The sequence below is a fragment of the Homalodisca vitripennis genome, chromosome 1, assembly GCF_021130785.1.
Source record: "Homalodisca vitripennis isolate AUS2020 chromosome 1, UT_GWSS_2.1, whole genome shotgun sequence".
Lineage (NCBI taxonomy): Eukaryota > Metazoa > Arthropoda > Insecta > Hemiptera > Cicadellidae > Homalodisca > Homalodisca vitripennis.
The window spans coordinates 204,326,374-204,343,019 of record NC_060207.1 but is presented as its reverse complement, the minus strand read 5'-3'; the positions used below and the strand labels follow the sequence as shown (position 1 = coordinate 204,343,019).

The 16,646-nt window shown below is 36.2% G+C and overlaps 1 protein-coding gene across 1 annotated transcript in view; it reads right to left on the bottom strand.

The window, feature by feature from the left end:
• The window catches only part of LOC124354653 (trichohyalin), a 177,044-nt gene that overhangs the window by 146,900 nt on the left and 13,498 nt on the right, over positions 1-16,646 (bottom strand). The window contains exons 2-3 of the mRNA XM_046805281.1: positions 1,958-2,223; positions 765-912 (exon numbers count right to left, since the gene is read on the bottom strand). Of these exons, the coding sequence (XP_046661237.1) occupies positions 765-912; positions 1,958-2,223 (414 nt within the window). The remainder of the gene's footprint in view (positions 1-764; positions 913-1,957; positions 2,224-16,646) is intronic.

Sequence of the window (16,646 nt, the reverse complement as noted above, 5' to 3'; positions counted from 1 at the left end):
TAATAATATTAGTTCACCGTATAGCTTCAACTGTTAAATAAGTTTCGTATTTACAAAGAATAACTAAATACAGCAACCACATAACCAGAATCTTACTACATTGTCAAATTACTCTAGAATGAATGTAGTAAGACTCATTAAGGGTCTAATCAGAAGCTATTTTTCAGTGGCGTGCAAAGGGGAGCATGAAAAGATCCCCCCTCCCCAAAAACCGCTAAAAATAAAAAAATAGTCGCATAACAGGCATGTAACTTGAATTAAGTTTATCTAATTTATTCATATTTATTCCATACTCAGGTGTGGTATGCTCTTTAATCATATTTACCCCTCTTCCCAAAAAGGCTATTCTTAGTTATGCCACTGATCTTCAGTAAATCAATTTTGTTCCAATGCACTGGTGGAAAAGATTCAATTACATTTTAAAATTAACTATTGTGTCTTGACCTTTGATCCATTAAATTACAAACCTTCTATATCAATCAATTGCAATGGGTTCAATTGGCCAGATGAAGAAATATTGAAAACTACTCAATTTCTAGATAGCAAAGGTTTCTACAGGTTATAATTCCTTCAGGTACTCAGATGCCCCAAAAAATCTTAGAGACAATAAATTGTTAATTTTAAATTATTTATTCATAAACAAGTTAAAGACAAACGAAATACTTTGCAAGAGTATAGTGATTTGCAATATTATTTTATAGAAATAATACCAAGAGCTCATGACTTAAGAGAGGTATCCTAACCCACTATGACAGCCTGTGTACCTGTTCCTGCAGCGGTTCCAACTGTCTTCTGGAGTCTCGCCGCCACTCTTCCTGGCGCGTCTGAAGCTCCCGGTGGAACTGTGCTGTTAGAGCTCGAGTCGTGGATTCTTTCTCCATCGCCACGAGCTCATTCTGGGCCAACTCCATTCTGGAAGCAAAGATTCGTCAGTCTAATCTCTAGTTTTCCATCTGTTTGTGATAAAATTTCAATGTGACTTGGTTTGAATCAAGGACACCAAGAACTTCCTTTTACCATAGGTCTACTTCAAACGTATTATCGCTATTCAGCCTCCTTTCTCTACCATATTTTCCGTTCTGACCAAATGAAATATTCTAAACGTTTCTTTACTAATTTATTACAATTCAAAACTTAACTCAATTAAAATGAAAGGATGCTCGTCCAATTACAGACATATTATACTTGTCTCATCAGTTTAGACATTTATAATTGTTCTGACAGTTCCTCTGGCACCGAGGCTGTGTTTTGATAGTCCTGTTGGCTCGGTGTTGTTGAGCATCCACTGTCTCTGTGCTCTGTATGTGGTAGTTTCTGATTTAACAGAAGACTCGTTTGCTTTAAAATACACTAAAAACATTTTCTGTATCATTTAGCCATTCGTTAGTATTTTAAGGGAGAAGCGTTTTACTAGTGTGTTGTATAATTTATTGAAATTGCAAAGTTCTGATAAAACCCGTTCCTTTAGAACGTTATATTTTCAACGTTAATCCAAAATTATTATATGGTCATTGCAAAAAGGTAAAAAGATAGATTTGATTAAATTTGTATCTACCTATTTATTAAGTCACACACAATTAAATAACAATGATTTATAAATTTACCTATCATTTTGTACCCTATTCCTAAATCCAAACAAACATTTTGTTTTAAGATATAAATATAACAATGGCTAATGTTTTAACATATTCCTCAAGATCATCATTTGTGTTGCATTTTCAGAGGAGAAATAAACGTTCATAAATTTTAACCTGCTATGAAAAAAGAAACGGAATTAATTGTCTAAAGGATTGGGATAATTGTGTTTATAAATGCATTGTAAGTATGATTAGCATATTTCATAGATAAACCAGAATACTAATTTGTTTCACAAAACGGTGATGACGTTTCAAATAATTGTGTAAACGGTGTAACCAGCCTCCCTCATACTTTGAGGTGTCACTACTGACATACTTACTTGGTTTTCAGCTGCTCTATCAGGGCGTTGTACTTCTTAGCCTCCTCCTCACGGATGGCCCGCGCTTGGGAGGCAGCCTCGCGCTTAAGCGCTCGTACAGCGCTCCGTTCGCTGTCGAGCGCCTGCTGGAGCTCCTTGGCCCTCTCCTGGGCCGACTTGGTGGCGAACCTCTCGGACTCCAGGGCCCGCTGTAGGGCTGCCACCTCCTGCGCCCTCAGTTTGCTCGCCATGTGCCCGGCTGCCGGTCTCTGGGTGCTGAACAATCCCTGCACATAACAAACCGTATTGCTTTAAATTAATTATTAAAATCTCCATTTTTAATAAAAGTCATGCAATTGCTAAGAACTCTGTCTCTTGATCGTAAATCTTCTGTTGTAAGTTGAAGGTTAATATTTGAATTAACTAAGAGATTAGAACACATAAACTTTAAACTGGAAGAATGAAAACACACACCGCCTCAAGCGAACAATTAATTTCGAACTGAATAAAGACAGATGAAATAATAACCAAGGATTAAACCACATTCACATTGAGTATTGTCACGGTAAATAAATAGAGCTGACCGTGTGTTATTCAAAATAAGAGGATGTTAATCCTTCTTATCCGCAGGCAGGTCGAATTAACTGATGATTAGGGGTACTTTCTCCGCGAGGGTCAAATCTTCCAATAACTAACGCTTTATTGATTCAGCAAGAGGCAAACCCGTTGAAATACGGAATATATAACTGCCACGCCCCCTAATGATAATGATGATGCAGGACCGGGGCCGGTGTAATGAACGCGTGAGACGAGGTACGCACAGACAATCGCTGATGACAGAGAAAGTGCGTGACTAATGTGTGATCACGTGACCTGGTGCTTAGATCACCGCCGAGATTAGCGCCGGTGGTGAACAATGTGGAAGATAAGTCGTGAGCAATGGTGAGCAGTGGGGACAAGTCGCCGGAGATAGACTCGTTCTGGCCGTCCGAGAGGAGATCCTTCAGATATTCTCGGGGAATATTTCAAAATGTGATAAGAAAACAATGGGTCGATAATTTCACATATTGAAGTTACGCACCACGACGTTGTTATTATTTATGGTCATGTTATAACGAGTTATGCGAAACGTCGGTAGATATTCTGCGATCTTGTTGTAGGCTATCTTGTCATGATTCAAAACGACACTTCATGAAAACATAATAATTATATTAGTGTAGCATACTCTGGATGACCAAACAGCGTAGAATAAGAGATTCCAACAAAGTATGGTTACAATAGTATTGTATTTTTTTTGGAGAGGTTCATCTCATTTAAAGCCTCGTTTAGGCCCAATTTTGGCCATTCAGGTGTATGCAAAAATTTATTAAGCATGGAAGATTACTTTCCGCTGCACAGTATCAATTTGTCAGTTTGATGAAAAAAATCATGTTGGGCTCAGATCAATTTGTATGTCCAACACAAATGGACATACAAATTCCACTTTCAGTTTGATGGTTTCATAATCAAATATGCGCTTCCATCTTTGTTATTCTAGAGTTATCCTAGATTCATGTTCAACTCTTGTTTCGAATGTCCTTTCCCCGCAAAGACTAGACAAGAAAAGGAAGACTGCATGAGTCAATCACAGAGGACAACCACTCGCAGTTAATTTCAAATTGAATCTACTTTCGAACGGCATTCTCTATGATTTCATTGGTTTCTTGCAACGAGTTCAAACTGCGTTCACTTACAGGATACGTGCGGTCGAGCAGTGACAGTAAGTATCTAGCACGGTTTGATAACCTCGACCGATTTGTTACCGACCACAGCACAATCAATTTCTTGTCGACAACCACACTGCTAGCCGCATGTATGTGTTTTTCCAAAATCAACCGCGAAGATATGGCAGTCACTACGCGACCGTGAAGGAAGTTTTTCTCTGCATGCGGTAAGTTCCGAAAGCCGCATTGGTCTTTGGACTTCCTGATTATTATGCGGACCTTGAAAAACGTTTATGTGGTGCCCTCCAGATAATCAGTTTTCACTCGTTGTATTCAATTATTCTAGAACTAATGTGGTTATTTTAAACAGCAATCAAAAAGAATGGTGCACAAATAAAGTTTTCTGAACATTAATTTAATATGCACTCCAAATTCTCAATATAAATGTCGTCAGTTCTTCGCAAATATTCAAGTGGTATGGAAGAATGGTGCAGAATTGAACAGTTGTTACTTTTGTTTGAATGATTGAAACAGCTGATTCTTGCAGCTATAAAAGGGCATGTTTATAAATTTGTTTTTATAATATTATATGTTGTGTTGGCTGTTTGGTTGACTAAGGCTGAACAACAAACTCTTCAAAAACCAACGTTTTAAATTTTGCCTTGCGCACTGCAGGCAACCAGTGTGAGCCGGCCATTTTGTTAGATGACTCCACACTGGAAGAAGTCTGCTCTTCAAAATTCCTAGGAATGCACCTCGATCGAGGGCTGACTTGGAATGAGCACATTGACCATGTTTGCGCAAAAATCTGCTCAGGCATTTTTGTTTTGAGATCTTTAGCCAAATACTGTCCGAGTCAGGTACTGATTACGGCGTATTACGGCTTGATTTATCCCCATCTTGCCTACGGAGTGGTCCTTTGGGGAGCTTGCGCAAACACTCAGTTTCAAAGAGCATTCAGACTCCAAAAAAAAGCAATTAGAGTAATCGCCAAAATCAAATTTAGAGAGTCGTGCAGGGAAGCTTTCAGGAAATTGCAGCTGTTGACTCTGCCGTGCCTCTACACTTTGGAAACAACTTTGTTTTGTGTGAGTAAATGTGCCTTAACCAGAGGCCAAGACATACACATGTATGAGACGCGTGGCAGAGCAAAATACCGGACTGGGAGACACAGAACGGTAGTTTATGAACGCCTACCCTCGCAAGCGGGTGTGCAGTTCCTCAACAGACTGCCCAATTCAATTAAACATGCCCCAACGCCTAAGGCGTTAAAGACTCGCCTCAAACGCTTCTTGGTGTCTCAGGCACTCTATAATGCGGGTGAGTTTTTGGCATTTGACTGGGAGACCGCCCAATTAGAAGACTGACTCTGCTGTGCCAAGTGGGCTGCATTGGCGAAGAATGAAAGAGGCGTGATTGTAAAATTGTAAGTATGAATGTGTATTGTGTGTATGAATGCTTGGAATTTTAGAAACCCCGTATTGACGTTTGCCATACAATGTATATACAATGTCGCTGCAATAAAAAGATTTTGATTTGATTTTGATTTTTAAATGTTGCGCTACCAAACCGCTGAAATGATTACTCTGGACATGAACACAGACCTTTGTTGCGCTGGACGCTACGATCGCCTGACCTAATCAATCCCTGGGATTTCTTCTTGTAGGATTCGTCAAAGGCAAATTTTACTATCCTCTTATACCTCAAAAACTTTAAGGCTTAAGACAGCACGTAACAGAACCAGTGTAAACTCTAGCGCAGTTGTGTGTGTGCAGAGATGGAATATCGTGCGCTCATTCTCTAGTGTGCATTAAAACTATTATAAACATTTTTGTAAATTATTGTAGTGTATATTAAAACATGTTCATTGACCCTTTGAGTGCCAAGCACTTTGGAGGGGTGGTGGTGTCAGTGCCAAGCATTTATGACGTCACTTCTTGCAGTGCCAAGCTCTCTTTTGGAGATTGTTACTGATCACCTACATAATCCATAACTTGTTTAAAAGGAAACATAATGAGACGATTTTTCTTTTATAATGTAGATGGGAAAATCGGCTATTCCATATAATATTTATTCTAAAGATAAAATATGTTAAAATTTTAAAATAAAAGAATAAAACAAACAAAAATTAAATTTGGAAAAACTTTGGAATACAAACATTGAAATTTTGTGATCTTCATTTATTTGTTTGCATCTTTTTTATTGTTCCTTATGTGCATCGTATAAACCCGCGGGCCGATCTCATCGGCTCTCGGCATTTAAATGGGTTAATATAACACGTTAGTTAACACAAGTGATAATTCTTTTTTCCTTTTCTGCACATATATTAGCCCTATTTTTCACCATTGCTTTTTTTAGTAACCTTGTATTTTATAAGGTTAAAATGTTTTTAAAATTGTAGATGAAGTAAAAGAAAGTGTTGACCGAAACTATGATTTTTAAGTATATATAATTGTTTTATGGGTTTGAATTATCGGAACCGTTTAGAGATGATTATAAAAAAACCCTTTCTTAGACATTTGTGAATTACAATTGCATTTGTAGTGTGTACGAGAAAGCAAAAAGGCGTTTACAATCCATCTAAGAATCGCAGCACAGGCTATGCCTATACTATCATTTTCCAGTTTTTAGGTTCAAAACGTGTCAAAAAATTTTGTTAACACCATTAATTTTAAAGCGTTTGACCTAGTTGTGAAGAAGCCATTTCGAGTTCGAAAATGCCACTAATACATCCGCTTAGACAGGTGAACAGAACCGTGACTGACTGAAGGTAAACCGATAAATGACCCAAATGATAACATCATAGGCCAGTTTTTCGATACTCTAATGCTATTTTCTGTTGATTGAAGATGGCTCTGTGAAGAAACCTCGCTGTGAAGAAGCCATTTTCAGTTAACAGTCGAAACTGTCAGTAATAAATCCGCTTAAACAGGTTAACAGAACCGTGACTGACTGAAGGTAAACCGATAAATGACCCAAATGATAACATCATAGGCCAGTTTTTCGATACTCTAATGCTATTTTCTGTTGATTGAAGATGGCTCTGTGAAGAAACCTCGCTGTGAAGAAGCCATTTTCAGTTAACAGTCGAAACTGTCAGTAATAAATCCGCTTAGACAGGTGAACAGAACCGTGACTGACTGAAGGTAAACCGATAAATGACCCAAATGATAACATCATAGGCCAGTTTTTCGATACTCTAATGCTATTTTCTGTTGATTGAAGATGGCTCTGTGAAGAAACCTCGCTGTGAAGAAGCCATTTTCAGTTAACAGTCGAAACTGTCAGTAATAAATCCGCTTAAACAGGTGAACAGAACCGTGACTGACTGAAGGTAAACCGATAAATGACCCAAATGATAACATCATAGGCCAGTTTTTCGATACTCTAATGCTATTTTCTGTTGATTGAAGATGGCTCTGTGAAGAAACCTCGCTGTGAAGAAGCCATTTTCAGTTAACAGTCGAAACTGTCAGTAATAAATCCGCTTAGACAGGTGAACAGAACCGTGACTGACTGAAGGTAAACCGATAAATGACCCAAATGATAACATCATAGGCCAGTTTTTCGATACTCTAATGCTATTTTCTGTTGATTGAAGATGGCTCTGTGAAGAAACCTCGCTGTGAAGAAGCCATTTTCAGTTAACAGTCGAAACTGTCAGTAATAAATCCGCTTAAACAGGTTAACAGAACCGTGACTGACTGAAGGTAAACCAATAAATGTCCCAAATGATAACATCATAGGCCAGTTTTTCGATACTCTAATACTATTTTCTGTTGATTGAAGATGGCTCTTCACAGCCAGGCCGTGATATTTCAAAATTATAATTGTAGCAACTATATCTCAACACGGTGTTAACTGGGTGTAAAATATTCTAAGAATGTTTCCAGTCAATTGACGTTGAATATCAAATTAAAATTAATAAACCGTAATTTCGGAGTAGAAGCCTTTCATGAAATCGATAATCGAAGCCTTAACTGAAATTAATTATTAAGCTTTACAACATTGTAATTTGATTAATTGCAACGCACAACCTGTATAAAATGCTACCTTTTTGAGACGCAGTTGGTTTTCTGTAATATTGTATTAATATCCAAATAAAGATTAGATGTAGTGTAAGCCAAGCAATTAAAATAAGGTTTGACTAGTATTTATCTATATAACATACTTAATTTATATAACATAAATATTCCCCTTTACTGCTGACAATAATAATAACTCATGGGCGATAGACGTAATGCCTCTAATCATTGTTAAGAGGAGGTTTTGCAGTTGCAATTAATTTTATAATCATTGCTTCTTGGCTTGTTTGCGATGCCTGGCGTAATACCCTATTACGTTCTTATGATACTGAGATGGGAAGAGCGACACTGTAGGCTATAAGTTGTGGCTTTGCAACATACCTGTACAAGCAGCAAGAAATACAGTATCGTAATACTGCAGGCCTATGTTGTCACAGGATTTCCGATTGGACTTTTTCTTAACTTCGCAACTATTTAAATAATATTTGACATAATTTTTTCTTGGTAAATTCATAATTTAAAAAAGAAATTCCACAATTATATAAAGTTTAGTGAAATTTCAGACTACCAATCAAACAAGCAGTTTGTGCGTATCCTTCTGTCGTGGAACTGAAACGTTATTTAACGTTATAATATAAAACGCTTTCAGACAAAAAGCCGAGATGCGTAGAAATTGGTTCGCTCTTTTCCACAAAAATATTTTGGACGTGTAAAGAATATTTTTCGAATAACAAACATCATCCCCAAAAGAATTCCTGGTCAGATACATAAAAAGTGTACTTCATCATCATTTCTTAACTGTAATTGAGTTTTTTAATCCAATTTAACAAAACCTTCCTGCTTAGTCGAAATGAGTAGGTAGACTTTATGAGAATTGAAATATTATTTATTCTCGTGGGATTGAAATTTACTCGATACATCGAAAACGTTATATTTGCTACATATTTCTATAATCAGTTCTTGTACTAAGTTTCAACCTGTTTGGGCTTTTCGGGGCAGTTATCGTTCCCACAAGCTGTGTTATTTAACATAATATATAACGTGTGCCAGAGCCCAAAAACCAACCCCGTTCAAAATTTGTATATAATGTTATAATGTATGTAAAGTTATATATATATATATAATTTCAATAACCATTGAATCACAAAAAGTACTTGCTCCGTGGGACTCGAACCCGGATCTCTCACTTGCCGGTGAATTATTGCCGGTGCTACCATTACACCACAGAGCCGTTACTTTTTACGATTCAATTATATTCTATTTGGCCGTATCTGTCACATATGCGTTTAAATAACTAAACTAACATATGATCGGAAGAGCAAATACCTATCAAACGACTTTTGTTTACATTAATAAAATTTGTATACGTGGCAAATATATATATATATATATATATATATATATATATATATATATATATATATAAACTTTTGATTGGGTATTTTTGGACTCTGGGGATCATTTTCGGTGAAGCTGTGCAAAAACGTTTCTCTAAGTACGATCAGGACAATTGCAATAGGCTGACTTTGTAAACACAATCTTCCTAAATGTATAAACAATAAAGTTAGTATCTAGAATGTAAACCGATGAAGGCCTAATTGCTAGGGGTTTAACAACTTTTATATTTAATACTAAACAATATAAATGTCAGTTTATTTAATTGACACATAAATCCTTTTATTAAACATTAAATTTTGAAATACATTGTATGTTGCGGTAATTTAAACAAGTAACGGATATACATTAGGCTGCAGTGAACTCTACGCTTTACGGCACACTAGCTTGCCTCTAGCCTCTCTACTCCGCAGATATGCACTGTGGTTCATCCCACCTTTGCAGAAGAAAGCTGGGATGTCTGCTATAGAAATTCAGATCGCGTTGCAATTCAAGTTCCCAAAAGCGGCATCCTAGATCCCGCAAAGCAGTTCCAGGAAGTCGACCACAGTTGAATGGTGTCTGACCTACACTGCAGTATGAATGGACGTGGACTCGTATTTTCTACAATGTCCTCAGGATGCCTTGTACGTCGTCCTACGCGGCCTCTACGTCTCTGTGGTACCAGAGCGAGCAACCTGTCCTCCATATAAGGCTGTAGCCGTCCTGTATCGAGTTGCCGGGATAGAGAGTGCCAGACACTCGGCCGTTACCTGCTAGACTAGGATTACTGCTGAGGCGGTATATACCTTCACCGTAGCGTAGGGGTAACACGGCGGCTCTCTAACCGAGAGGTCACGGGTTCGATTCCCCGGGAGAGTAAAAAAAGTATGCAAGTGGATTTGGACCGAATTTCCGTTAAAATTTTTAGGTGACGATTCAACATACTAATGGCGCAGAAAGACTCTTTTAAATATACACATGTGTAATACAGGTTGACCATAAAAGAATGGTGTGGTTTCGAACGTGGTTTAAAGAAAACCCGAATTACCTACAATTAATGTTGTTTATTCATCTAATTTGTCGTCTCATACAGTTTTGTACGTAACTAATACATTTAAATATGTGCGCCCTTAATCGCTCCACAAATGTCCAAACTATACTCAACTTATCTCCAAACATTCGTTAGCATTTCTTCGGTTACGGTTGTCATTGTTTCATTAATGCTGTGTTTTAAGTGGTTCAGATCGCAAATGTTTTGTGAATAAACACCGCTTTTAATGTACCCCACAAGAAAAAAAAATCACCAGATGTCAGGTCTGGACTCCTTGCCGGTCTATCCATTGATCTCAAAATATTTCGTTCAAAGCGTCCGTGCCCAATGCACTGAAGTGTGAGGGAACACCATCTTGTTGTACATGAAGTAGATGAATGTGTATGAGTACATATAGCTGTGGAAAGCAATAACTGGTTAAAATGTCAAGATACACAACAGACAACAATAAAATACACTTTGCTTTATGTTTATCGGAGAACATAGTGACGCACCGCAACAACAATACAAGAACTGATTTTGAGGTTAGAACAGCTTATAAACAAACTTTTGGGTTGGAGGCTTTCAGAGATACCAATATAACACCTAGAAATTTCTTTACTATCTTCCAACGAATTATTGAAAGCTCACCATTCGTTTATGATAACCCTGTATATGGAGTCAAAATTAACTATTCTGTCAATCACTACCTCACATCTAAATAAGTGTGATAATTAAAAATGCTAATGGCAGAAATAACCCGTTTAAATATACATATAGGTAATTTATGAAGTCAAAATAGGCTATTCTATCAGTCACTAGGTCACATTAAAATACGTGTGATAATTAAAAATTCTAATGCAGAAAGAACCCGTTTAAATATAAATATATGTAATTAATGAAGTCAAAATAGGCTATTATGTCATTCACTATGTCACATCTAAATAGGTGTGTTAAATAAAATTGCTAATGGCAGAAAGAACCCGTTTAAATGTGTAAGTATAATTTATGAAGTCAAAATAGGCTATTCTATCAGTCACTAGGTCACATCTAAATACGTGTGATAATTACAAATGCTAATGGCAGAAAGAACCCATTCAAATATACATAATATGTGTAATTAATGAAGTCAAAATAGGCTTTCTGTCAGTCACTAACTCACATCTAAATACGGGTGATAATTAAAAATGCTAATGGCAGAAAGAACCCGTTTAAATATAAATATGTGTAATTAATGAAGTCAAAATAGGCTTTCTGTCAGTCACTACCTCACATCTAAATACGTGTGATATTTAAAAGTGCTAATGGCAGAAACAACCCGTTTAAATATAAATATGTGTAATTAATGAAGTCAAAATAGGCTTTCTGTCAGTCACTACCTCACATCTAAATACGGGTGATAATTAAAAATGCTAATGGCAGAAAGAAAACATTTAAATATAAATATGTGTAATTTATGAACTCAAAATAGGCTATTCTGTCATTCACTATGTCACATCTAAATAGGTGTGTTAAATAAAATTGCTAATGGCAGAAAGAACCCGTTTAAATGTGTAAGTATAATTTATGAAGTCAAAATAGGCTATTCTATCAGTTACTAGGTCACATCTAAATACGTGTGATAATTACAAATGCTAATGGCAGAAAGAACCCATTCAAATATACATAATATGTGTAATTAATGAAGTCAAAATAGGCTTTCTGTCAGTCACTAACTCACATCTAAATACGGGTGATAATTAAAAATGCTAATGGCAGAAAGAACCCGTTTAAATATAAATATGTGTAATTAATGAAGTCAAAATAGGCTTTCTGTCAGTCACTACCTCACATCTAAATACGGGTGATAATTAAAAATGTTAATGGCAGAAAGAACCCATTTAAATATAAATATGTGTAATTAATGAAGTCAAAATAGGCTTTCTGTCAGTCACTACCTCACATCTAAATACGGGTGATAATTAAAAATGCTAATGGCAGAAAGAAAACATTTAAATATAAATATGTGTAATTTATGAACTCAAAATAGGCTATTCTGTCATTCACTATGTCACATCTAAATAGGTGTGTTAAATAAAATTGCTAATGGCAGAAAGAACCCGTTTAAATGTGTAAGTATAATTTATGAAGTCAAAATAGGCTATTCTATCAGTTACTAGGTCACATCTAAATACGTGTGATAATTAAAAATGCTAATGGCAGAAAGAACCCGTTCACATATACATATGTGTAATTTATGAAGTCAAAATAGGCTGTTTGTTAGTTGAATACGTTACATCTAAATACGTGTGATATTTAAAAATGCTAATGGCAGAAACAACTCGTTTAAATACGTCACATTTAAATTAATAGATTTCACAAAATTAGCCTACATTTTACATTTGTTTATGGTTAATAAGTACTAAATTGGTTAAGCCATCGAAACGTCAAGTTGTTGCGTAACAGAAACAAAGTATCGTTATCCTTTCAAATAATCCATCGTCAGTACTTCGCTTTGAACAAATAATACTGCATTAGATGAAATAACTGAAATAATAATGATACGTGATGTATGGAGCTCTCTGGTGTTAAAAGAAGCACTTCTATGCCGAAAGACTGTTTTTAAAGTTATTAACTATTTGAAGGTTATTCACACGGTTTTCATACATGTATTCCAAAATTAGCTTTGTAAAAGGCTAAACTTTATGGGTAACGAACGCTCAAAAGTATTGTTGTCCATCGCTTAATGATGATGAAATGGAACAAGATTATAGTCCATATAATAACTTTCATCATATCGTCTACTAAGCGTTATATGCAAGGACGTATCCAGCGAGGGGGTCTAAGGGGTCCGGACCCCTCCCCCCTCCTAATTTTCAATTTTTCTATTACTTTTTTAGTAAACGATTATTATTATTTAAATAATTCAGTATTACTGACATGAACTGCTGAAATAACGTTTTAAGGAACAAAATGTGCCCTTACTCTATGTCCACTATGGAAAAATATTAGTTGTCTAGACCCCCAAAACTTTTCCTGGCTACGCTTTGGTTATATGAGGTCGCAAGCTTTAAATTAAAGTGTTTAAGAAATAAGTACAACAAAATAAAGATCAAGCATTAGCACGACTTACGATATTTTCTTTAATCACTTTTTAAAGTTGATAAAAGAGTTTATTCTTCACAGGCACTGGACAGTATAGAAGGAACTTATGTCAAGTTGTTACGGAAAGAGTGTGTAACAACACACTTGCGTAAGCCATCTCCACGCTTGCAAACACACTTGCCTTTGCAATTCTCTCCTACTTCAACTTGAAGGGGCAAGAACCAGCTCTTAATTCTTAAGAGGCTGTAAGTAGTTCAGTGGCTTTGCAACAATTGCGGAGGATTGCTGAGGGATTGTAGGAGAAATAATGTTCTGTTACGTCAATGAAAGCAGGAAGCTGTTAAAAGAACATAACGGTGTCCTGGATAAATGAAGTGCCAGGATGTAAAGGCTGCACTGTATAATCATTAGAGTAACGTTTAACGATAATACATTAACTCGATTATCGAGTTTAACACAGTAGACTATATATTTGTTATTGAGAACAAACTTCTGAACTTTCCCAGTCTCATTTTATTGGCTGAGCGTTAACGAATACAATTTAGTGAATTAATTTGAAAATAGGTGATAGGAAATTTTTCCCTCTGATCGTCTGGCAATGTGCTAACCGGTTATAAATGCTGGCTAATTCATTTTTAATGTATTCTCGTGGAATAGCTTGGGTTCCCTGTGCTATTCTATATTTGAGTTCAAACAAATCTGTAGGCTAGTTTGATAAAAAAAGTTTATAAAGTTGTAAAATAACAGAAAACCCCATGTTCATGTTTTAATTTTCGGTGTTCCCAGAACCCTTCATTGTACTACTTTTAAAAGATGTTAATACATTCTAAATTTTTCTAAGTAATACAAACTGAAAAAGAACATACCATTTAAGGCAACAATAATTACAGCGCAGAATAGTCATTTATAAACTAACTTGTAAATTCTGTCCAAAAGATTATATTGGACATTAAGAGTGAGAATGACCAATCATCGGTTCGATGTGTTTTCATAAAAATTACGAGAGGCAATTATATACACATTCGATTCAACATACCGTCTCCAAATCCCAACCAATGTAATAATCTGATTAATTTAAGAAATGTTAAAATCACACATCAGTTAATTTTAAAATCAAGACAACTAGATGGGTTTGAACCTAAAGTGATTCTCTTTTCCTTTGTTTATAAAATGTTTTGTTATATGTAAAAATTTATAACTATTCTACATTCAGCTGATTGGAAACTTGTTGATTACAGTATTTATTTGTCAAAATTCTTTTTTGGTTATGTTAAACTTTAAGGTCTGATTTGTACAGAAAAATAAATTTGTATACACAGCTTTATATTTATTTGGTTTTTAAGTACATAAAACTATGTAAAAGACACTTTCTCCTAAAGCACTAGCCTAATGTTGATTAAACTTTTGCAGTTTTGTTAATTACGTACTTTAAGAAGTGGCATAACAAATACCGACATGAAATTTAAATTTTAGATGAAAAATTCAAATTAAATAAACATGAACTATAGTATATAATTATATTATAATTACATGTAACAATAAACAATTACTATTAGCTGTTTTCATCTGATACTGAAGTAAGTGAAGTACTTAACTTGTTTTATTTTGGGGGAAACTATTTTATATACTTATTTTTATATACTTTTAGTTGGATTTAGGTCCAAGGAGATAAATATTTTTCCGAACGGTATAAGTGAAAGAATTTATAAGTTATGAACTTTGAAATAAACCCCAGAAATGCTAACCAACTACATGAAACTAAACGAGATAAATACTGGTTTATGGAGTTGTTTACCTCATTTACATTCTACTAACCATCTTCGAAGGAACTGAAAAGCATTTAAGCGGCACTTTGCATACTGACAACAGTGTTTCAAAACTCTCAATTCAAACTTTATGGTATTGTTCCATATACCAAGAGGAACCAAAACCAAAGTGTAAACAATGGTTTATTTCATTTTTTAAATCACATTTTTTAAACGAATCCAGGAACTTTATCTAAACCCACGTAATAAAGTGTATATGGTAATATAATTTATCAATCAATTTGTTTGGTTTTATTTAACAATTTGCCAAAAAATTAATTAAAATAACTTTTTTTTATTTATCAATTATTGAAATAGCAGTTTTAGTGTTAGAATCGGATAAGAAATACCTGACTTATTGCATGTTTAGACCGATCACGTATGTCAAATTTTAAGTTTCTGCAGAATAAGGATAATTTTCAACCATGGTAGAGTATAAATAAATTAATACATTAAAAATAATTCGTCAAACGTTATTTGTTCCTATATTCTACATATTGTAGTGAGAGTTTTGAATACCCTGTATACCCCACCTATCCATCACGAAGTATAAACTGTCAATACACCTTTTGTATGTTGTTTAGAGCGTTAGAGTTTTGAAGTGTTTGTATTTTTTACTTACAAAAACCCGGAGTACGTTTCAGTCGTACACACCGTCGTGAACCTAACTGCAGGTACACTACTGTAGTCAAGAACAGCTCTCAGATAAACCCGAGATAGGCCTTGACATTACATTGTGCGCTCTACCACAAAGCTCGATGATGAAGCGGGATTCAGGGACATGGACGTTCCCTTGTTGGGCACCGTTAGTCCAATTGGACAAGAGTAGATCCCAATCGCCACCGGGCCACAACTACCCACTTGTACTGAGGTTACTTGGCTACATGACTCATCTGGTTCTACCACCGCCACTGGTTGGTGTAGGGCCTCATGGCACAGCTTGTCCAATTGGACAAGAGTAGATCCCAATCGCCACCGGGCCACAACTACCCACTTGTACTGAGGTTACTTGACTACATGACTCATCTGGTTCTACCACCCTCACTGGTTGGTGTAGGGCCTCATGGCACAGCTTGTCCAATTGGACAAGAGTACATAAAAATCGACATCGGGCCACAACTACCCACTTGTACTGAGTTTACTTGACTACATGACTCATCTGGTTCTGCCACCGTCACTGGTTGGTGTAGGGCCTCATGGCACAGCTTGTCCAATTGGACAAGAGTAGATCCCAATCGCCACCGGGCCACAACTACCCACTTGTACTGAGGTTACTTGACTACATGACTCATCTGGTTCTGCCACCGCCACTGGTTGGTGTAGGGCCTCATGGCACAGCTTGTCCAATTGGACAAGAGTACATAAAAATCGACATCGGGCCACAACTACCCACTTGTACTGAGTTTACTTGACTACATGACTCATCTGGTTCTGCCACCCTCACTGGTTGGTGTAGGGCCTCATGGCACAGCTTGTCCAATTGGACAAGAGTACATAAAAATCGACATCGGGCCACAACTACCCACTTGTACTGAGGTTACTTGGCTACATGACTCATCTGGTTCTACCACCGCCACTGGTTGGTGTAGGGCCTCACGGACACCGTTAGTCCCATTGGACAAGAGTAGATCCCAATCGCCACCGGGCCACAACTACCCACTTGTACTGAGGTTACTTGACTACATG